Raw genomic sequence first — 23,572 nt, forward strand, 5'->3', positions numbered from 1 at the left:
GGAGCACACTCCTCAGCAATGATGAGATGCAGATGGGACCCTTAGGGCTGGCCAAGACAATTCAGTTACATTTCACCAGGTCTGGGACATGCGACAGAATGTCTGACGGCCGATTCCCTGCAGGCTACGATAGCCAGTCGAGGTCTCCACCCTCTCCACCAAAAGATTTCCTGTTGACTCCATGTAACTCAGAGGGACAGATTTGGGGTGGGGGGGAGGGAAAGAAAACACAGGTGGTTAGGTATGCCCAATGTCACCTGAATAAGTAGGAACAGTATACATATTGCACCGAGTACAAGCAGGGACTCCGGCAACTAACTATGACAGCATAACTAAAAGGAGAGAGCCAGAAGGTAACACAGGCATGAGGGAGCCCCGGGACATAAAGCAGCCAGCCACTACACTGTCAACAAACTCGAGTGAGCAAGCGAGTGGGGACTGACAGCATCCATACATCCCAGTTTACCAAAACACTCTATGTCTGAGGACCCTCCAGATCTACTCCTTTACCTCATAAACACCATTAACAAAAGGCTTGACTAAACAGATATGTTTTCAGCCTAGACTTAAATGCTGAGACTGTGTCTGATTCCCGAACACTACTTGGAAGGCTGTTCCATAACAGTGGGGCTTTGTAAGAAAAGGCTCTGCCCCCTGATGTAGCCTTCACTATACGAGGTACCAGCAGATAGCCTGCACCTTTTGATCTAAGTAGGCGTGGCGGGTCATAGAGGAGCAGAAGTTCACTCAGGTACTGTGGTGCGAGACCATTTAGTGCTTTAAAGGTCAATAGTAGTATTTTATAATCAATACGAAATTTGATTGGGAGCCAATGCAGTGTGGATAAGACAGGCGTGATGTGGTCATATTTTCTAGTTCTAGTAAGGACTCTTGCTGCTGCATTTTGAACTAACTGGAGCTTGTTTATGCACTTATTGGAACATCCAGACAGTAAGGCATTACAATAATCCAACCTGGAGGTAACGAAAGCATGGACTAGTTTTTCTGCATCATGCAATGACATTAAATTTCTTATCTTTGCAATATTTCTGAGATGAAAGAAAGCTATCTGGGTGATGTTATCAATGTGAGTTTCGAATGAAAGACTGGGGTCAATAATCACTCCGAGGTCTTTTACTGCTGCATGTGAAGAAACAGAAAGGCCATCCAGAGTTACTGTGTAATCAAAAAACTTACTTCTAGCTGTATGTGGTCCTAGTACAAGTACTTCAGTCTTGTCAGAGTTAAGCAGAAGGAAATTAATAAGCATCATTCCTCAATTCTATTAAGCTGGTGTCTCTCATCAGGTTTTGCAGAGACATACAACTGTGTGTCATCAGCATAACAGTGGAAACTAATACAATGTTTACGAATAATATCGCCCAGAGGTAACATATATAGAGAAAAAAGCAGTGGACCCAAGACAGAACCTTGTGGAACACCAAACTTTACCTCGGTACGTCTAGAAATATCACCATTTATATCAACATACTGATAACGATCAGTTAGATAAGACCTGAGCCAGGAGAGGGCCGTTCCCTTAACTCCCACAACATTTTCTAGTCTATCCAGAAGAATGGAATGATCAATGGTATCAAATGCTGCACTAAGGTCAAGCAACAGAAGTAGCGAGACACAGCCCTGATCAGACGCCAACAGTAGGTCGTTTACTACTTTAACCAGTGCTGTCTCTGTGCTATGATGAGGTCTAAATCCTGACTGATACATTTCATGGATGTTATTCCTATGTAAATATGAGCATAACTGCTGTGCCACAGCTTTTTCAAGGATCTTGGAGATAAAGGGGAGGTTTGATATTGGCCGATAATTGGACAGCTGACAGGGATCAAGGTCAGGTTTTTTAATCAGGGGTTTGATAACTGCTAGTTTAAAGGATTTGGGTACATAGCCAATCGTAAGAGAAGAATTTATTATTTTTAGAAGCAGTTCAATTACTCCAGGCATTATCTGTTTGAATAGATGTGTCGGTAAGGGATCTAGTACGCAAGTTGAGGCTTTTGATGTAGAGATTAATGAAAGTAATTCAGTTTCTTTGAGGGGAGTAAAACATTCTAACTGATGATCTGATACAGTTATATTGTTAACTACAAGGTCACTTTCATTGTCTAACCTTAAACTAGTAGTTTGAATTTTTTGTCGGATATTCTCAATTTTGTCATTAAAAAAATTCATGAAGTCGTTGCTACTACATACTGCAGGTGTGCATGTGTTGATAGTGGACTTATTCCTGGTTAATTTTGCTACAGTATTAAATAGGAATCTAGGATTATTTTTGTTATCTTCTATTAGGGAGGAGAAATATGTTGATCTCGCAGCACTAAGAGCTTTTCTATACTTCAGGAAGCTCTCCTTCCAAGCTAATTTGAATACTACCAATTTTGTTTGACGCCATTTACGTTCCAATTTTCGAGTGGTCTGTTTTAATGTGTGAGTGTCATCATTATACCAGGGTGCTAATTTTTTGTCTCTGACCATTTTCCTTTTTAGAGGAGCTACATTATCTAAAGTATGGCGGAATGTTGACTCTAAGCATTCAGTTGCCTGATCAAGTTCTGCAGGGGCTGACAGTGACCCAATCAAAGTTGACAGCTCTGGGAGATCATTTATAAAGCTCTGTGCAGTAGTTGACGTGAAAGTACGTTTAATACAGTAGCGTGGTGAGGTGCATATATTATTACTCAGACATATTTTGAATGAGATGAGACAATGATCTGAGATAACTTCAGACTGTGGAAGTATGACTATATTGTCTACGTTTAATCTGAATGTTAGTATAAGATCAAGGGTGTGACCACCATTATGGGTCGGTCCTATGACATTCTGCTTAATCCCGACTGAATCTAAGATGGACACAAACGCTGTTTTTAAAGGGTCTTCTGGGTTATTGAAATGAATATTAAAATCTCCGACAACTAAAGCTTTGTCTAAGGAAATAACCAGATCTGAGATAAAATCTGTAAATTCAGAAAGAAACTCAGAATATGGCCCCGGGGGCCTGTAAATAATAAGCAATGGAATTAACTGGGTAGACTTATTTTTCGAGGCTACATACATTATATGAGTATGAAGAACTTCAAATGTATTAAATTTATAACCAGGTTTGTGTGTTACACCTAGATAATCGTTATAAATAACCGCGACGCCTCCTCCTCTGCCAGTTAGACAAGGCTGGTGTATATAACTGTATCCAGGAGGACTCGCTTCATTTAATGCTATATATTCATTTGGCTTAATCCATGTTTCTGTTAAACACAGTACATTAAACTCCTGATCAGTAATGAGTTCATTAACCATTAGCGCTTTAGATGTAAGAGATCTAATATTTAATAGCCCCACCTTTAGATCAAAGGTGCTGGCAGCAGCTGTACAGTCAGTATGATCTAATTTTATATTGATTAGGTTACTGGAACAAACTCTCTGAAAATTTCTACCTTTTTGTTGAGCTCGGGGAACAGACACAGTCTCGATGTAGTGGGCCCTGAGTGACGACTCTGTGCAGCTAGCAGACAGTCGGTTTAGCCTGTTCATCTGCTCCCTGGCCTTGGCTCTGGATTGTCAGAAATTAACTAGGCCTGTTCTGAGACTATGACCTATGCTGCAGGAAATGAGAGCAGCACCTTCCTGAGTGGGATGGATACCGTCCCGCCCTAACAGGCCAGCAGTGCCCTCAAAATTAGCCCAATTATCTATAAAGCCCACACTGTTTTCAGAGCACCACCTGGACAGCCAGCAGTTCAGCGACCATAACCTGCTGTAAGCTACATTGCCACGCCGCATTGGGATGGGGCCAGAGCATACTACAGCATCGGACATCGCCTTCGCTAATTTAAACACCTCTACAAAGTTACTCTTAGTAACCTCAGACTGACGAAAGCGTATATCATTAGCTCCTGCATGGATAACTATTGGCCCTTTTCCACTACCCTTTTTCAGCTCACTTCAGCTCGCTTCAGCTCACTTCAGCCCGACACGGCTAGCGTTTCGACTATCAAAAAACAGCGCGACTCAGCTTGCTTCAGCCCTGCTTAGCCCCTAAAACTCGCACGGTTTTGGAGTGGGGCTGAAGCGAGCCAAAGCGAGCCGAGTGAGGCTGGGGGCGTGAGGAGACACTCCCCTGTGCACTGATTGGTGAGGAGGAGTGTCCTCACATGCCCACACACGCCCCGCGAGCATGCTGGGATCTGTAAACACCGCAAACCCGGAAGGAGAAGAATTACGAATTACGAGAATTTCTGAAGCCTTATGCGCCTCGCCTCATCTATACGCTCTTGCCAGTATCTGTTGGCGTTGTCGGTGACAACAAGCCACAGAACCAAGACCAGCAACACTAACGACTCCATGTCCTCCATGTTTATTGTTTACTATTCGGGTCGTGAGACTACCGCTTAAAAGCTCACTGATGTCACTGTTTGCGCTGCTTAACGACATCACCTGACGTCCACCCACTTTCGCTAACTCCACCCAATGTGTCCACCCACTTCCAGCCAGCACGGTTCAGCGCGGTTGTAGTCGAAATGCAACTCCAACAGCCCCGCTCAGCTCGACTCAGCACGGCACGGCTCAGCCCGACTCAGCAGCGTTTGTAGTGGAAAAGCGGCATATCTTTGAGAACCTGTGCTTGCCTAGGACCCTAAGATTACCTGCTATGTCCGGCGCCCTGGCTCCCGGTATACACCTGACTAAAGCTGCTGGTGCCCCTAAAGGCTGAGCTAATTTCACGTGCTGTATGATAGAGTCTCCTATAACCAGAGCTCTTTCAGGTTTCAAGATCTGTGCCCTCCAGCTAAGTGGAGTACTTCAATATGTCTTCAACATGAGCCTGGGTCTTCAGCGGATCCCTGTGCTGTGGAAGATGTCATGCCTCATCCCTGTACTGAAGAAGCCGTGTCCCAGTGATCTCAAAGACTACAGGCCCGTGGCATTGACGTCACACATCATGAAGACCCTTGAGAGACTCATCCTGGAGCAGATCCAGCCTATGGTCCAACCACTTCTTGACCCCCTTCAGTTCGCCTACCAGCCTCGTCTTGGAGTAGAGGACGCAATCATCTACCTGCTCAACAAAGTCTACGGCCACCTGGACAAGCCAGCCAGCACTGTGAGGATCATGTTTTTTTATTTCTCCAGTGCTTTTGACACCATCTGGCCAGCTCTGCTGGGTGAGAAGTTGACAGCGATGCAGATAGATGCCCCACTGGTGTCCTGGATTGTGGATTATTTGACTGGCAGACCACAGTACATGCACTTGCAGTGCTGTGTGTCGGACAGAGTGATCAGCAACTCCGCAAGGGACTGTCCTTTCTCCTTTCCTTTTCACTCTCTACGCCACTGATTTCAACTACTGCACGGAGACCTGCCACCTCCAGAAATTTTCTGATGACTCTGCAGTGGTTGGACGTATTACTGGTGGTGATGAGTGAGTACAGGACGGTGGTGGACAACTTTGTCATGTGGAGCAGGAATAACCACCTACAGCTCAACGTGACGAAGACAAAAGAACTGGTGGTTGATCTGAAGAGAATCAGGGCTCAGGTGAACCCTGTTAACATCCAAGGGGTCAGTATGGACATGGTGGAGGAATATAAGTCAAGTCAAGTTTATTTGTATAGCACTTTTAACAATAAACATTGTCGCAAAGCAGCTTTACAGAATTTGAACGACTTAAAATATACGAGCTAATTTTATCCCTAATCTATCCCCAACGAGCATGCCTGTGGCAACAGTGGCAAGGAAAAACTCCCTCAGACGACATGAGGAAGAAACCTTGAGAGGAACCAGACTCAAAAGGGAACCCATCCCCATCTAGGCAACAACAGACAACATGACTATAACATTAACAGTCCTAACATAAAGTCAGCTTCGTTGATGCTATAAACCCCCCACTGACGGAGACCCGAGTGCAAAACCGTTTACGACAACCGTAGTACCAAAGTCAGCAAGTCAACTGCAGTCCCCAGGCACAAAAGCACCACTGCAAGAGTCCAGAGCGTCCTCCAGGCGTGACCCCCAACTGTCCACATGGGACCGCCCTCCACAGGAGTGATGCGATGAGACTCCAACCAGACACAGGGCACCAGGCAGGATCAGTACCTGGGGGTGTACTTGGATAATAAACTGGACTGGTCCAAAAATGTGGACACGGTATACAAAAAGGGCCAGAGCCGTCTCTATTTTCTGAGACGGCTGAGGTCCTTCAACATCTGCCGAACGATGCTGCGGATGTTCTATGAGTCTGTGGTGGCCAGTGCCATCCTGTATGCTGTTGTCTGCTGGGGCAGTGACTTGAGGGTGAAGGACACCAACAGACTCAATAAGATCATCAGGAAGGCCGGCCATGTTGTAGGCGTGGAACCGGACTCTCTGACAGTGGTGTTGGAGAAGAGGACACGGTCCAAAATAAAAACAATCTTAGACTGTCCTTCCCACCCTCTACATGAGGAGCTGATAAGCCACAGGAGCACGTTCAGTAAACGGCTGATTCTTCCATGCTGCACAACTGAGAGACTCAAGAAATCATTCCTACCTGTTGCAGTCAAGCTGTATAATGCCACTGTATAACTGTGGTACAGTCTTACCATGTATACTCTACCCTTAACTCAGGTGCAATATATGTATATAGGAATCATTGTATATAAAAATCACTTCATTTTGATTTTACTTAAGTTATTGAACTTATTTAAATTTATTTGATTTTACTTTATTCTTTTTTCAGATGATTTTATCTTCTATTTTTAGACATGTTTACTTCTCTGATTCAGGAGCTTGGTAGCAAATTTGAATTTCCCTCCAGGGATTAATAAAGTAATTCTGATTCTGAAAAGTTAGGCATGAACCGCCTATAGTAGCCAGCCAGCCTCAGAAACTGCCTCACCCCCTTTTTGGTCTTAGGTCTTGGACAGGCTGCAATTGCTGCAGTCTTACCAATTAGGCCCAGATGACTTCCCCGATTCACTGTGTGACCTCAAAGGGCCCTTGCCACTTGGCGAGTAATTTTGAGCTCGATGTGGGCAGTAAAATGAGCACTTTATCTCCCTCTGCCAATTCCCTTAGCGGTGTCCCTCTGTTGTACAGTTGGGATTGACATTCTTGTGCCTATAGCAAACTCTCCTGGGTTATGTGACTCAGTGTGTGGAGTTTTGTTCTCAGATCAACAGCGTACTGAATTTCATTTTTGCTTTGAGAAAAATCCACCTTTTCCCTCTTTCCAATTTTCTTTAATGGTGTCTAGGATGTCATGGGACTTGCGCCCATATAGCAATTCAAACGGGGAAAACCCGGTGGAGGCTTGTGGGACCTCACGCACTGCAAACAACAAGGGGCCCTTTGTTTCTAGCGTCCCTGTGACTGAACTTACAAATCATGGTTTTAAGCGTTTGGTTAAATCGTTCAACCAGCTCAACCATTTGTGGATGATAAACACTAGTACGAATTGATTTAATCCCCAATAATTTGTATAATTTGCATAGTGTGCCTTGATCAGTCAGGATTTCTTTCGGAATTCTGACTTGGGAGATAATGCGGAAGAGTGCCTCTGCAACACTACATGCAGAGATAGTACAAAAAGGCACAGCTTCAGAGTATCATGTTACATATAATCCACTATGACTAACACAAAGCAATACCTGCATGCAGATTGATCTCATAGCCCGATGAGATCCATACCAGTTATTTAGAAGTGGATCTCAATTAATGCTAATGGGTGCAATGGCGCTTTTGGCGTGGCTGCTGAATTTACTAGCTGGCATTCACGACAAGCTGCACACCACCTGTGGACATCAGCGCGGATCCCTGGCCAATACAAACAAGCCATGAGACAATTTAGTGTTTTGTCCTGACATAGATGTCCAGCCATGGGATTACGATGAACCACGTTGAATAAAAGTTGTCTATAGATCTTCGGGACATCTCTTCCTTAGTCCGAGTGTCCTGCATCACTCATTATAGCATATCCTTAATAATGGAAAAATACGGAAAGCACAACATTTGGCTGGAATTTCTGTCTGTCAATCACTTTCACTTGATCAAAAGCATGCCTCATCACGCTTTTGCTCCAGTGGCAAATCCCCAGAGGGATTCCCCAGAGAGAGAGAGGAGGGGCCGGGCTATCCCCATTCTCCATGTCATCTTGACACGGAGCTGATGTGGATGGCCCTGGAACCCCCTACCCAGCTAACACTGCAGTGGGATTCCCCCGAGATGTACTAATGCAGGACCCATCCACTACTAAATGTTTTAACCCCAGCCAATATGTTTCCAGGGTAAGTGGATGGGTGAGGCTCGGGCTAACTGCCACCTCCACATTATGCTTTTCTCCTCGGAAATGAATAGTGACAGGAATTTGCGGGTATTTGTGAACATCCCCGTGTACACCTCACCTTCACTTCCCAGTTCATTTCCCAGTGCCCCGCACTGAATCAGACTTTGATGCATGGAGGTCTGATTACAACCAGAATCCACCAAAGCCTTTCCCCCTTGTATAATCAGAGACTCGGTAGGTTCCTGCTTGATCGGGGGAGGCCCATGACATGTCAGGAATGCGAATCAGAATCCCCTCCCCTTTGTGGAAATACTGATCCCAGAAAATCCCCACCTTCCTGCTGCACCGGCAGACCTGCTCGGACTTTCTACCAATTTTGGTGAGCATGGACAGGTTCACCTACGGAGAGAGAGAGAGGAAGTTAGCCGCAGCACAGACATAGGAGGAGAAAGAGGTGAGGAGACACGAGGACAAACACGAGTGCAGGGAGTGGGTATTGGGTGAATTGGCCCCCATCTTCATGGGGCTAGGAGAGAGAGAGAGAGAGAGAGAGAGAGAGAAGCTGCAGGAGCACCTGCTCCGGAAAACACAGTCAGATGGTCATTTGCCAGTTTGGCCGCCTACTCCCACAATGCTGTGCTTTAACATTGGACCCACATTGAGAGCTCACTCGGCAGTTGGGCAACGAACTGCTCCAATGTCACTCGATTGATGATGCGGATAAGCGGAAGCGCCGTCAATGCTCTTCTGGGCTATGTCCAACCTACTACGTTATAGCCTGCTTCAGGTTGGGGTACTCCATGATGCTGGTGGCCAGGAGCTGCCGAACCACGAGCTGGGCTTCCCCCGACAGGAGTGGCAATAGGCGAGCTGCCTACTGTGAAGTTGGCCATGAGCTCGCCTCCATAACGCACTCAAACAGCTTTGGGGTCATCCTGAGGCCCTATCTTGACCAGCTAGCTGGGCGCACTGGCCGCAGGACTGACCGCTGGAGCACCCACTGACTGAACCAAACTCCAGATCACCTGCCAGTCCTCCTACTGGGCCTCAAGCAAAGCTCGGAAGTGCTGCCCCTGCTCAACGGACAGCATGACAAGTTCTTAGTGCTGGCACTGGAGGTCATAGGTGAGTGTCTGGAGGAGCTCCCTGACTGCCTCGGTCTCCATGGCTGCGTTCTGTTCCTTGATTCCAGGTTTTGGTACCAGTGTAAAGTTTCTCTTTGGATTGGGCAAGGAGGAACACTGAGACAGGTGCGATAGTTTAAGGTGCATTTCATTTTTGCACTTTTCAGTGAATACTAAACACATACACATACACCACATGTGTTGGGGGAACACCGCTCTCTCTCTCTCTCTCTCTCTGGTTCTCTGAAAGACACACTGAGATGCCCATTAATAGACACCCGTTATTAGACACAGGTGTAACACATCACGTTACCTGGTGGTTCAACCTGACTCCTCACCCTTCATAGCTGATGCTCGACCATACCCTTACTGCCACAGATTTAATTTGTGAGGCCCTGACTTACAGTACAGCTGTCTCATACAGCAGCAAGGCAACAACCATCGCGGCATGGCGATGTAGTTGTCCAGGTGGTGCTCTGAAAACAATGTGGGCTTTATAGATAATTGGGCTAATTTTGAGGGCACTGCTGGCCTGTTAGGGCGGGACGGTATCCATCCCACTCAGGAAGGTGCAGCTCTCATTTCTTGCAGCATAGGTCATAGTCTCAGAATAGGCCTAGTTAATTTCTGACAATCCAGAGCCAAGGCCAGGGAGCAGACGAACAGGCTAAACCGACTGTCTGCTAGCTGCACAGAGTCGTCACTCAGAGTCCTCTACATTGAGACTGTGTCTGTTCCCCGAGCTCAACAAAAAAGTCGAAATACTCAGAGTTTGTTCCAGTAACCTAATCAATATAAAATTAGATCATACTGACTGTACAGCTGCTGCCAGCACCTTTGATCTAAAGGTGGGGCTATTAAATATTAGATCTCTTACATCTAAAGTCCTAATGGTTAATGAACTTATTACTGATCAGGAGTTTAATGTACTGTGTTTAACAGAAACAAGGATTAAGCTAAATGAATATCTCATCTCATCATCTCTAGCCGCTTTATCCTGTTCTACAGGGTCGCAGGCAAGCTGGAGCCTATCCCAGCTGACTACGGGCAAAAGGCGGGGTACACCCTGGACAAGTTGCCAGGTCATCACAGGGCTGACACAGACACAGACAACCATTCACACTCACATTCACACCTACGGTCAATTTAGAGTCACCAGTTAACCTAACCTGCATGTCTTTGGACTGTGGGGGAAACCGGAGCACCCACAGGAAACCCACGCAGACACGGGGAGAACATGCAAACTCCGCACAGAAAGGCCCTCGCCGGCCACGGGGCTCGAACCCAGACCTTCTTGCTGTGAGGCGACAGCACTAACCACTACACCACCATGCCGCCCCTAAATTAATATATAGCATTAAATGAAGCGAGTCCTCCTGGATACAGTTACATACACCAGCCTCATCTAACTGGCAGAGGAGGCGGTGTCTGGGTTATTTATAATGATTATCTAGGTGTAACACACAAACCTTATAAATTTAATACATTTGAAGTTCTTCATACTCATATAATGTATGTAGCCTCGAAAAGTAGGTCTGCCCAGTTAATTCCGTTGCTTGTTGTTTACAGGCCCCCGGGGCCATATTCTGAGTTTCTTTCTGAATTTGCAGATTTTCTCTCAGACCTGGTTATTTCCTTAGACAAAACTTTAGTTGTCAGAGATTTTAATATTCATTTTGATAACCCAGAAGAGCCACTGAAAACAGCATTCGTGTCCATTTTAGATTCAGTTGGAGTTAATCAGAATGTCATAGGACCTACCCATAATGGTGGTCACGCTCTTGATCTAATACTAACCTTTGGGTTAAATATAGACAATATAGTCACACTTCCACAGTCTGAAGTTGTCTCAGATCATTATCTCATCTCATTCAAAATATGTCTGAACAATAATATATGCACCTCACCGTGCTACTGTATTAAACGTACATTCACATCAACTGCTGCACAGAGCTTTATAAATGATCTCACCGAGTTATCAACTTTGATTGGGTCACTGTCAGCCCCTGCAGAACTTGATCAGACAACTGAATGCTTAGAGTCAACGTTCCGCTATACTTTAGAGAATGTAGCTCCTCTTAAAAGGAAAATGATCAGAGAGAAAAAATTAGCACCCTGGTATAATGATGACACTCACACTTTAAAACAGACCACTCGAAAACTGGAACGTAAATGGCGTAAAACAAAATTGGTAGCGTTCAAATTACCGTGGCAGGAGAGCTTCCTGATGTACACAAAAAGCTCTTAGTGTTGCTAGATCAACATATCTTTCCTCTCTAATAGAAAATAACAAAAATAATCCTAGATTCCAATTTAAGACTGTAGCAAAATTAACCAGGAATAAGTCCACTATAGACACATGCACACCTGCAGCATGTAGTAGCAATGACTTCATGAATTTTTTTAATGACAAAATTGAGAATATCTGACAAATATTCAAACTACTAATTTAAGGTCAGACAATGCAAGTGACCCTGTAGTTAACAATATAACTGAATCAGATCAGCAATTAGAATGGTTTACTCCCCTTAGAGAAATTGAATTACTTTCATCAATCTCTGCATCAAAAGCCTCAACTTGTGTACTAGATCCCTTACCTACACGTCTATTCAAACAGATAATAACTGAAGTAACTGAATCGCTTCTAAAAATAATAAATTCTTCTCTTACGATTGGCCATGTACCCAAATCCTTTAAACTAGCAGTTATCAACCCCCGATAAAAAACCTGATCTTGATCCCTGTCAGCTGTCCAATTATTGGCCAATAACAAACCTCCCCTTTATCTCCAAGATCCTTGAAAAACCTGTGGCATAGCAGTTATGCTCATATTTACATAGGAATAACATCAATGAAATGCATCAGTCAGGATTTAGACCTCATCATAGCACAGAGACAGCTCTGGTTAAAGTAGTAAACAACCTACTGTTGGCGTCTGATCAGGGCTGTGTCTCGCTGCTTGTGTTGCTTGACATTAGTTCAGCATTTGATATCACTGATCATTTCATTCTTCTGGATAGACTAGAAAACATTGTGGGAGTTATGGGAACAGCCCTCTCCTGGCTCAGGTCTTATTTAACTGACCGCTATCGGTATGTTGATGTAAATGGTGATTTTTCTAGACATACTGAGGTAAAGTTTGGTGTTCCACAAGGTTCTGTCTTGGGTCCACTGCTTTTTTCTTTATATATGTTACCTCTGGGTGATATTATTCGTAAACATTGTATTAGTTTCCACTGCTATGCTGATGAGACACAGTTGTATGTTTCTGCAAAACCTGATGAGAGACATCAGCTTGATAGAATTGAGGAATGTGTAAAGGACATTAGACACTGGATGCTTATTAACTTCCTTCTGCTTAACTCTGACAAGACTGAAGTACTTGTACTAGGACCACATGCAGCTAGAAGTAAGTTACTATGTAATCAGAAAACTCTGGATGGCCTTTCTGTTTCTTCACGTGCAGCAGTAAAAGACCTCAGAGTGATTATTGACCCCCAGTCTTTCATTCGAAACTCACACTGATAACATTACTGAATTGAGGAACTGGTCTCTTCACGCAATTGACACAATCTTCTCGACGAGAAGTCTGGGTTCGGGGGAACCAGCCTGTCCTGCCGGAATGTTCGCAGCTGGCTACACGATGAACGCGTGGGAGAAGTGGCGGGTCGTGTGCCTGGTGGTTCTTTCTGTGGAGGACATTGAAGACATCTACCTATTCGGAACCATGATTACAGGACTTTTGCTGATTGGATTAGGCATTGCCCTGGTTTATCGAGGAAATTGGAAAACAGTGACAGCTGTTCAAAACCCCATAAAGCTGCCCGACATGATTGAAGCGGTGGGCAGAGCTGTCGGCACTCAGACTGTGGCTATTCAGAACTTGAACCGCAACATGGACATCATCTTGGAGAAGCTTTCAGCTTTGCAGAGGAAAATAGATTTGGGGGACCAGTGTGGACTATCAGAGTAGGCGTTAAAGGAATGTGGCTGCTCGGCCCAAAGACCAAACAATCTTATCTGTTTCGGCTCTCCTAGCCAGCACTGGCCTTGGCCAAGGCCGTTGCAACAATTCCCCCCGGAGGTCACTGCTGTTAGACTCTCTCGTATTCCTCCCCCCTCTTCCCGCGGTCGCTGTTTTTTCACCCCCAGTGTGACAAGTGGGTGCGTGACCAGCGCCATCATGGCTGCAGGAGTGGACAGCTCCTTGCTTGCGCTGGGTTACCTCTACCTCCCCACCACTTTTTTTTTTACCCCCCACCCCTGATCACCCCCCTCTCCCCCCCAAGTCCCGAGTTTTCATGTTGTAAAGTGTACTTGTGTTATTTTGTGCTTATGTGCTGAGGTTTTTTTAATGTTCCCACACTGTACCCCTTACAGGTATAGTGTGGGGGTTGCTTTTTTTCTCCTCCCCTCTCCTCATGTTACTCTGTATTTTTCTTTTATCCCTGTCTTCCCGTCCTGTCTACTCCCCCTCTGTCAATTATGTGTATGTATGTAAGGACAGGTTGATGGTCAACTTCGCTGGTACAGTGATAATAAAGGGTTCATTCATTTCATTACCCAGATAACTTTCTTTCATCTCAGAAATACTGCCAAGATAAGAAATTTAATGTCACTACACGACGCAAAAAAACTAGTTCATGCTTTCATTAGGGGCGGCACGGTGGTGTAGTGGTTAGCGCTGTCGCCTCACAGCAAGAAGGTCCTGGGTTCGAGCCCCGTGGCTGGCGAGGGCCTTTCTGTGTGGAGTTTGCATGGGTTCGACCCCCGTGTCCGCGTGGGTTTCCTCCGGGTGCTCCGGTTTCCCCCACAGTCCAAAGACATGCAGGTTAGGTTAACTGGTGACTCTAAATTGGCCGTAGGTGTGAATGTGAGTGTGAATGGTTGTCTGTGTCTATGTGTCAGCCCTGTGATGACCTGGCGACTTGTCCAGGGTGTACCCCGCCTTTCGCCCGTAGTCAGCTGGGATAGGCTCCAGCTTGCCTGCGACCCTGTAGAAGGATAAAGCGGCTAGAGATAATGAGATGAGATGAGATGCTTTCGTTACCTCTAGGTTGGATTATTGTAATACCTTACTTGTCTGGATGTTCCAACAAGTGCATAAACAAGCTCCAGTTAGTTCAAAATGCAGCAGCAAGAGTCCTTATTGGAACTAGAAAATATGACCACATCACCTTATCGACACTGCATTGGCTCCCAATCAAATTTTGTATTGATTATAAAAGACTACTACCTTTAAAGCACTGAATGTGCTCGCACCATAGTACCTAAGCGAACTTCTGGTCCTTGATGATCCGCCACGCCTACTTGGATCAAAAGGTGCAGGCTATCTCCTGGTACCTCGGATAGTGAAGGCTACATCAGGGGGCAGAGCCTTTTCTTACAATGCCCCACAGTTATGGAACAGCCTTCCAAGTAATGTTCGGGAACCAGACACAGTCTCAGCATTTCAGTCTAGGCTGAAAACATATCTGTTTAGTCAAGCCTTTTTGTTAATGGTGTTTATGAGGTAAATGTGTAGATCTGGAGGGTTCTCAGACATAGTGTTTTGGTAAATTGGAATGTATGGATGCTGTCAGTCCCCCACTCGCTTGCTCACTCAAGTTTGTTGACTGTGTAGTGGCTGCTGCTTTATGTCCCGAGGCTCCCTCATGCCTGTGCTGCCTTCTGGCTCTCTCCTTTTAGTTATGCTGTCATAGTTAGTTTTGCCGGAGTCCCTGCTTGTATTCAGCACAAAATGTATACTGTTCCTACTTATTCAGGTGACACTGGGCATACCTAACAACCTGTGTTTTCTCCCCCCCCAATCTGTCCCTCTGAGTTACATATCAAACCTGAGATCGAGGTGCTGACCTCTTCTGCTCCTCGGACCTTCCTAATCCATCCTGATGCCCCATGTCTGGTTGGAGTCTCAACACATCGCTCCTGTGGAGGATGGCCCCATATGGACGGTTGAAAGTCACACCTGGAGGACGCTCTGTACACTTACAGTCATGCTTTTATGGCTGAGGACTACAGTTGACTTGCTAACTTTAAGACTGCAGTTGTCATGAACAGTTTTGCACTCAAGTTTCCATTAATGAAGAGTTATCAATTAAACTGACTTCATGTTAATACTGTTAATGTTACAGTCATGTTGTCTTTTGTTGCCCAAATGAGGTTGGGTTCTCTTTTGAGTCTGGTTCCTCTCGAGGTTTCTTCCTCATGTCATCTGAGGGAGTTTTTCCCTTTCCACCGTCGCCACAGCTTGCTCATTGGGGATAGATTAGGGATAAAACTGGCTCATGTCTTGGGTCATTCAGATTCTGTAAAGCTGCTTTGGGACAATGTCTGTTGTTAAAAGCACTATACAAACAAACTTGACTTTAAAAATGAATGAATGAATAAATAAATAAAAATGATCACGTCAGATTTGGTTAAGAAGAACGAGATGTGTTTGCATGCTGTTAAGCATCATCCAATGTGTTTGCAGGAACTTATGTTATGGATTTGCTGTGAATTCTGGATATTGTGAAAAAGTAGAGCAGTAGCGTAGGTCAGTGGTTTTCAAAGTGGGGGCCGCGGCCCCCTGGGGGGCCACCAGGGGGCGCAAGGGGGGCCTCAGAAAGTTGGAGGGACGATACCAAAAAAATTTGCGAAAAAAATACTTTTTAAAAATAATAATTATTAAATATATTGTAATTAGTTTTTTAATCATTATTATAAAATATAATTATTAATAATAATACATCATATCGAAACATTGTTTGCCATGCTCATCTCTCCGATTGCCTGTGATGCTGAGGTTTGCGCCATTTATCAAGCTGCTTTGCTCCTCAAGCTAGCGTATTGCTAGTGCAAAATGGATAGGTTTTTGAAGAAGAGACCAAAGGAACAAACCAACAGCCCTGCTGTGGAGGACACTGCTGTGAAAAAAACTAAGAAGTCCTGGCCAACTAAAATCCGAAAATATGAGGCAGCATACATTAAGTATGGCTTTACAGCCATACAGAAAAATGGCGATGACTGCCCGAAATGCGTCCTCTGTCTGTAGACCCTGTCAAACGGGTGCTTAAAACCTTCGAAACTTCAGCGTCACTTGGTACAAAAACATCCGACAGATGCCGAAGAAACAGTAGATTTCTTCAGATGCAAAGAAGAGCATTTGGTCAGGCAATCTGCTGCATTCACCCAGCAAGCTACTGTACCCAAGCGGGCCCTGAAGGCATCATTTTTAGCCTCGTACCACATTGCTCGTGCTAAAAAACCTCACTCAATTGGAGAAGATTTGATTTTACCAGCCACCAAAGACATTGTCCGAGAATTGCTTGGTGAGGATGCTGCCAAAAAAATTGATGCTGTCCCACTCTCTGATAACACCGTGAGCCGACGGATTGGTGACATGGCTCAAGACGTATCTGCTCAGCTGTTGGAGCAGGTGAGAGCCAGCGAATACTTGGCACTTCAGCTGGATGAGAGCACAGATTTATCCAATGAGGCCCAACTGCTTGTGTACATCAGATTTATTTCACAGGAAAGATTTGTGGAGAAAATACTATTTTGTAAAGCACTTGAAAGAAGAACTACTGGGAAAGCCGTTTTTCAAGTTTTGGACAATTACATCGAGTCAAACAGATTGGACTGGGCCCGTTGTGTGGGGGTGTGTTCAGACGGAGCTGCAGCAATGACCGGGAAGATCAGTGGAGTGACCGCTCTCATTAAGCAGAAGGCCTCGCATGTAGTGGCCACACACTGCATGCTCCATCGCAAGGCACTGGTCGCAAAAAGGATGTATAACGAGTTGAATCAGGTACTACAGGAGGTTATACAGTTTATTGTTCAGTGCGAAAATATTTGTGTTGAAAACATGTTAGTTAATAATATTCTTATGCTAAACAAATGTAACAATTATTGAATATTGAATAAAAGTAAGAGAAAACATTCTAAAAGTTGATGTTTCTTTACATATTTTGTAGCATTGTCTGTGGGTTTGCAAAGGGGGTCCCCGGCCAGAAGCTAATGCTGTTTGAGGGGCCTTGGCATGGAAAAGTTTGGGAACCCCTGGCGTAGGTTTCATGGAGTTCATGTGCGCCAAATGAAACAAAGCTGTGGGCCGGATTTGGCCCACAGGCCTTGTGTTCGATACATGTGGACTTGATAACATGGTCTGAGAAAAGTCTTGAGGCAAGCATTAGGAGCACACAAGAAAAACTGGGGCCCCTCTAAATCTAGCTCTGCCTCAACCCCACTAAACACATTTGGCTTGAACAGGATAAAAATTTGTGCACCGGGCCTTCTTGTCTGACATCAGTGCAGACTTCACTTACATGGCTGAATGGGCACAAATCCTCACAGCCATACTCCAAAATATAGTGGAAAGCCTTCCCCAAAAAGTAAACATTATAACGGTAAAGAGGGTAAAGAGAGGTAAATCTAAAATTGTATGTTGGACAAGCACATATTGGTATGATTGGTCAAGTATCCACATCCTTTTGACAATATAATGAATCAGTTAATGTTTAAAGGCCCACGGGCCATAAAAATATAAGCTCAACAACATATCTTTTTACACATACGTGTGTGTATATATAATTTATTGTGTGTGTGTATATATATATATATATATATATATATATATATGCATACACACACACACACACACACACACACACACACACACAGAGTTAGGTCCATAAATATTTGGACAGAGACAACATTTTTCTAATTTTGGTTCTGTACATTACCACAATGAATTTTGAACAAAACAATTCAGATGCAGTTGAAGTTCAGACTTTCAGCTTTAATTCAGTGGGTTGAACAAAATTATTGCATAAAAATGTGAGGAACTAAAGCATTTTTTAAAACACAATCCCTTCATTTCAGGGGTTCAAAAGTAATTGGACAAATTAAATAATTGTAAATAAAATGTTCATTTCTAATACTTGGTTGAAAACCCTTTGTTGGCAATGACTGCCTGAAGTCTTGAACTCATGGACATCACCAGATGCTGTGTTTCCTCCTTTTTAATGCTCTGCCAGGCCTTTACTGCAGCGGTTTTCAGTTGCTGTTTGTTTGTGGGCTTTTCTGTCTGAAGTTTAGTCTTTAACAAGTGAAATGCATGCTCAATTGGGTTGAGATCAGGTGACTGACTTGGCCATTCAAGAATATTCCACTTCTTTGCTTTAATAAACTCCTGGGTTGCTTTGGCTTTATGTTTTGGGTCATTGTCCATCCGTATTATGAAACGCCGACCAATCAGTTTGGCTGGATTTGAGCACACAGTATGTCCCTGAATACCTCAGAATTCATCCGGCTGCTTCTGTCCTGTGTCACATCATCAATAAACACTAGTGACCCAGTGCCACTGGCAGCCATGCATGCCCAAGCCATCACGCTGCCTCCACCGTGTTTTACAGATGATGTGGTATGCCTTGGATCATGAGCTGTACCACGCCTTCGCCATACTTTTTTCTTTCCATCATTCTGGTAGAGGTTGATCTTGGTTTCATCTGTCCAAAGAATGTTCTTCCAGAACTGTGCTGGCTTGTTTAGATGTTTTTTAGCAAAGTCCAATCTAGCCTTTTTATTCTTGAGGCTTATGAGTGGCTTGCACCATGCAGTGAACCCTCTGTATTTACTTTCATGCAGTCTTCTCTTTATGGTAGATTTGGATATTGATACGCCTACCTCCTGGAGAGTGTTGTTCACTTGGTTGGCTGTTGTGAAGGGGTTTCTCTTCACCATAGAAATTATTCTGCGATCATCCACCACTGTTGACTTCTGCTGGTGTCCAGGTCTTTTTGCATTGATGAGTTCACCAGTTCTTTCTTTCTTTCTTTCTTTCTCAGCATGTACCAAACTGTAGATTTTGCCACTCCTAATATTATAGCAATTTTTCGGATGTTTTTTTTTTTTCCTGTTTTCGCAGCTTAAGGATGGCTTGTTTCACCTGCATGGAGAGCTCCTTTGACCGCATGTTTTCTTCACAGCAAAATCTTCCAAATGCAAGCACCACACCACAAATCAACTCCAGGCCTTTTATCTGCTTAATTGAGAATGACATAACGAAGGAATTGCCCACACCTGCCCATGAAATAGCCTTTGAGTCAATTGTCCAATTACTTTTGGTCCCTTTAAAAACAGGGTGGCACATGTTAAGGAGCTGAAACTCCTAAACCCTTCATCGAATTTTAATATGGATACCCTCAAATGAAAGGTGAAAGTCTGGACTTTATGTCCATGTCCATGATATAACTATAACTTGAATATGTTTCAGTAAACAGGTAAAAAAAAAAAATTGTCAGTGTCCAAATATATATGGACCTAACTGTATATACACATACATACATACATACATACATACATTTTTATATATACACAACCCCGATTCCAAAAAAGCTGGGACAAAGTACAAATTGTAAATAAAAACGGAATGCAATAATTTACAAATCTCAAAAACTGATATTGTATTCACAATAGAACATAGACAACATATCAAATGTCGAAAGTGAGACATTTTGAAATTTCATGCCAAATATTGGCTCATTTGAAATTTCATGACAGCAACACATCTCAAAAAAGTTGGGACAGGGGCAATAAGAGGCTGGAAAAGTTAAAGATACAAAAAAGGAACAGCTGGAGGACCAAATTGCAACTCATTAGGTCAATTGGCAATAGGTCATTAACATGACTGGGTATAAAAATAGCATCTTGGAGTGTGTGTGTGTGTGTATATATATATATATATATATATATATATATATATATATATATATATATTAGAGCTGTAACGATATGTGTATCGAAATTGAAATCGCGATACGCAGAGCCACGATCCGTATCGCGATACAAGAAGGCAGAATTGTGCTACACCCTTTCAAACTTCTCCTCAGCCCAAAAACAGAGGTGCTTCCAAACTTCAATTTATGAATACTTTTTATTTAAATTACATTTTAAACTTACTTAAATTACTTTTATTTTTTTATATCTATTAGTAAGTCGTTTTTTCGCCGACCTGCGACAATCTTCTGCGGGTCACGCAACGTCCACACTCGCCACTGGCAGAGCATTCATTTCTTTTAAGCGGTCGCCATTCTGGTTGCGACGCAGGGAGCGAATCTGTAAACAAGCAGCCCATTGGCTGGCTAGGTGTGCCACAAGCCAATCACAATCACTTGACCGGAAAGGCATGCAGTGTTGCCAGATTGGGCAGGTTTAGGTACTTTTTGGCTGGTTTTGAACATATTTTGGGGTGGAAAACGTTAGCAATATCTGGCAACACTGAAGGCATGTCTGCTTGGGCGGAAGCCTTCTGCGGCAGTTACATTTTGACACGCGAGCAATGTTTCACCATAAAAATTCCGTAATTTCCATCTGTTTTCCACGATCACAGAAAATCATTGGCCCTATGAGAGTGAGACAGTGAGAGAGCCACCCCCCAAAAAAAAAATCTTAACGGATTTACACGATTTGGAAAAATGATTTTTTCAGAACCGAAAAAAACAGAGCTTCCGGCTCAACAGTATTATTTTGAGAAATAAAACAATCTTTGGATATACATTTGTTCATTTTTGCATACATATTACTCATTCTCTGCAGTGGTCTGAATTATTTGTTATTAAATAGTTAATGTAAGTAAGTAAATGTTAATAAGTCAAATTTACTACTTTAAAAAAACATTTAAAATAAAATCGTGGGCATATCGAATCATGGGTCAAAAATCGCGATACGAATCGAATCGTGAGTTGGGTGTATCGTTACAGCCCTAATATATATATATATATATATATATATATATATATATATATATATATATATATACACACACATAATAAATATACGTGAGTTGGGTGTATCGTTACAGCCCTAATATATATATATATATATATATATATATATATATATATATATATATATATACACACACACATAATATATATATATATATATATATATATATATATATATATATATATATATATATACACACACACACACACACTCTTTTTTTGGAAACTTTACTAACTCGTGAACTAAATCTTTTAGTATAAAAGACTCGTAATTAAGTTTCTTACTAAACATAATCAGCACCTTGTAAATTTTCGTGTTTTAAGTCTATTTAAACCAGATTGTGGCCCTTAAAGGCAAATAACCCCCCCCCCCCCAAAAAAAAAAAAAAAAAAACACCTTTACACTGACAGATAATATCCATACAAGACATGATTGATTGTTCGCTTGTTCATATCTGTACCTGTATACTGTGTCAATTGTTTTTCTTTTAAAATAAAATGTCCCTGTGCACTGCCATCTTACCCTCTCTGAACTTCAGATATTGCATGAGAGAATCTGAGATTGTGACATAACTTGCACACTAGGTGACTTACTGAGGCTGAGGTCTAGTGGATACATCGCTTCTAAATTGTTGCAAACAACCCTAAAGATGCCCAAGTGTTAAGCACTTGGCTGTAAAAGTAAACCCAATCACTGAAGCAGTGAGCAAACACACACACAGTACGCAAACACATAACCTAGCCTTTGGGAGCCTCCATCACTTAAGTTAACCTCACTGCATGTCTTTGGTGGACTGTCTGTGGGAGAACATACAAACTCCACACAGAAAGGCCCCCTCTTGGCCGCTGGGCTCAAACCCAGAAACTTCCTGTTGTGAGGCGACAGTGCTAGCCACTGCACCACCATACTACTTTAGCAATAAGGCATAACTTCTAAAATGAACAAATTGTTATAAAGTTTTATTTTTAATTTAAACGTGGCGGCATGGTGGTGTAGTGGTTAGCGCTGTCGCCTCACAGCAAGAAGGTCCGGGTTCAAGCCCCGTGGCCGGCGAGGGCCTTTCTGTGTGGAGTTTGCATGTTCTCCCTGTGTCCGCGTGGGTTTCCTCCGGGTGCTCGGGTTTCCTCCGGGTGCTCCGGTTTCCCCCACAGTCCAAAGACATGCAGGTTAGGTTAACTGGTGACTCTAAATTGACCGTAGGTGTGAATGTGAGTGTGAATGGTTGTCTGTGTCTATGTGTCAGCCCTGTGATGACCTGGCGACTTGTCCAGGGTGTACCCCGCCTTTCGCCCATAGTGAGCTGGGATAGGCTCCAGCTTGCCTGCGACCCTGTAGAAGGATAAAGCGGCTAGAGATAATGAGATGAGATGAGATTTAAACGTGCGGGGGGGGCATCAGGGCACTTGCCGTGATCGGCAAACGGTGTTTATTTTGGGGTTTTGTTTGACTTTAAAAGTTGCAAAGCTGACTAACTGCTTGATGAAGTCCTTACTTATCTCGTTGAAGAGTTCACTGATGTTAATGGCATTTTTGGCACTAGTTTCAACAAAAATAGCATGGATAGAGTCAGCATAGTCCTTGGCATCTTTCTCCAGTACCTCCCTGTAAAAGAAAAGGAGAAAGGAAAAGACAAATGTCAGATATACATTAAATATCTCAACCAATCTATCTATATGTACACATACACACAATATTCTATTATATATATAGCTCTGGAAAAAATTAAGAGACCACTGCAAAATTATCAGTTTCCCTGGTTTTACTGTTTATAGCTGTGCCTGAGGAACATGAACATTGTGTTAATCCATAAATTATTGATAAGCTTTCCCCCAAATTCCACATAAAAATGTCACTTGGAGCATTTAATTGCAGAAAATGACAACTGGTCAAAAAACAAACAAAAAAAAAAGATGTGTTTTCAGACACTGAATAATGCACAGAAATGAAGATCAGATTAAATTTTAAACACCACAATATTCATGTCTGAACTTAGGTTGAGCTCAGAAATCAATATTTGGTGGAATAACCCTGACATTTAATCACAGCTTCCATGTGTCTTTGCATGCTCTCCACCAGTCTTTCACGTTGCTCGAGTGACTTTATTCCACTCCTGGTGCAAAAATTCAATCAGCTCAAGTTTGGTTGATGGCTTGTGACCATCCATCTTCCTCTTGATCACATTCCAGAGGTTTTCAATGGGGTTTGGGCCTCAAGATTGGGCTGGCCATGACAGGGTCTTGATCTTGTGGTCCTCCATCCACACCTTGATTGACCTGGCTGTGTGGCATGGAGCACTGTCCTGCAGAAAACCCCAATCCTCAGAGTTAGGGTGCATCGTCAGAGAAGAAGGAAGCAAGTTTAATCACAGGATAACCTTGTACATGGCTTGATTCACAAAC

General features: G+C 43.4%; 1 protein-coding gene across 4 annotated transcripts in view; it reads right to left on the reverse strand.

The window, feature by feature from the left end:
* Positions 1 to 23,572, reverse strand: part of rab22a (RAB22A, member RAS oncogene family) — a 205,055-nt gene that overhangs the window by 12,974 nt on the left and 168,509 nt on the right. For all 4 annotated transcript variants that reach the window (XR_009654511.1, XR_009654510.1, XR_009654512.1 and 1 more), the window contains one exon: positions 22,666 to 22,775. Coding sequence is in view for 1 of the 4 variants with exons in the window: in XM_060919073.1 (XP_060775056.1) it covers positions 22,666 to 22,775 (110 nt within the window). In the remaining 3 variants the exon portion in view is untranslated. The remainder of the gene's footprint in view (positions 1 to 22,665; positions 22,776 to 23,572) is intronic.

The sequence above is a fragment of the Neoarius graeffei genome, chromosome 4, assembly GCF_027579695.1.
Source record: "Neoarius graeffei isolate fNeoGra1 chromosome 4, fNeoGra1.pri, whole genome shotgun sequence".
NCBI classification, from domain to species: Eukaryota; Metazoa; Chordata; class Actinopteri; order Siluriformes; family Ariidae; genus Neoarius; species Neoarius graeffei.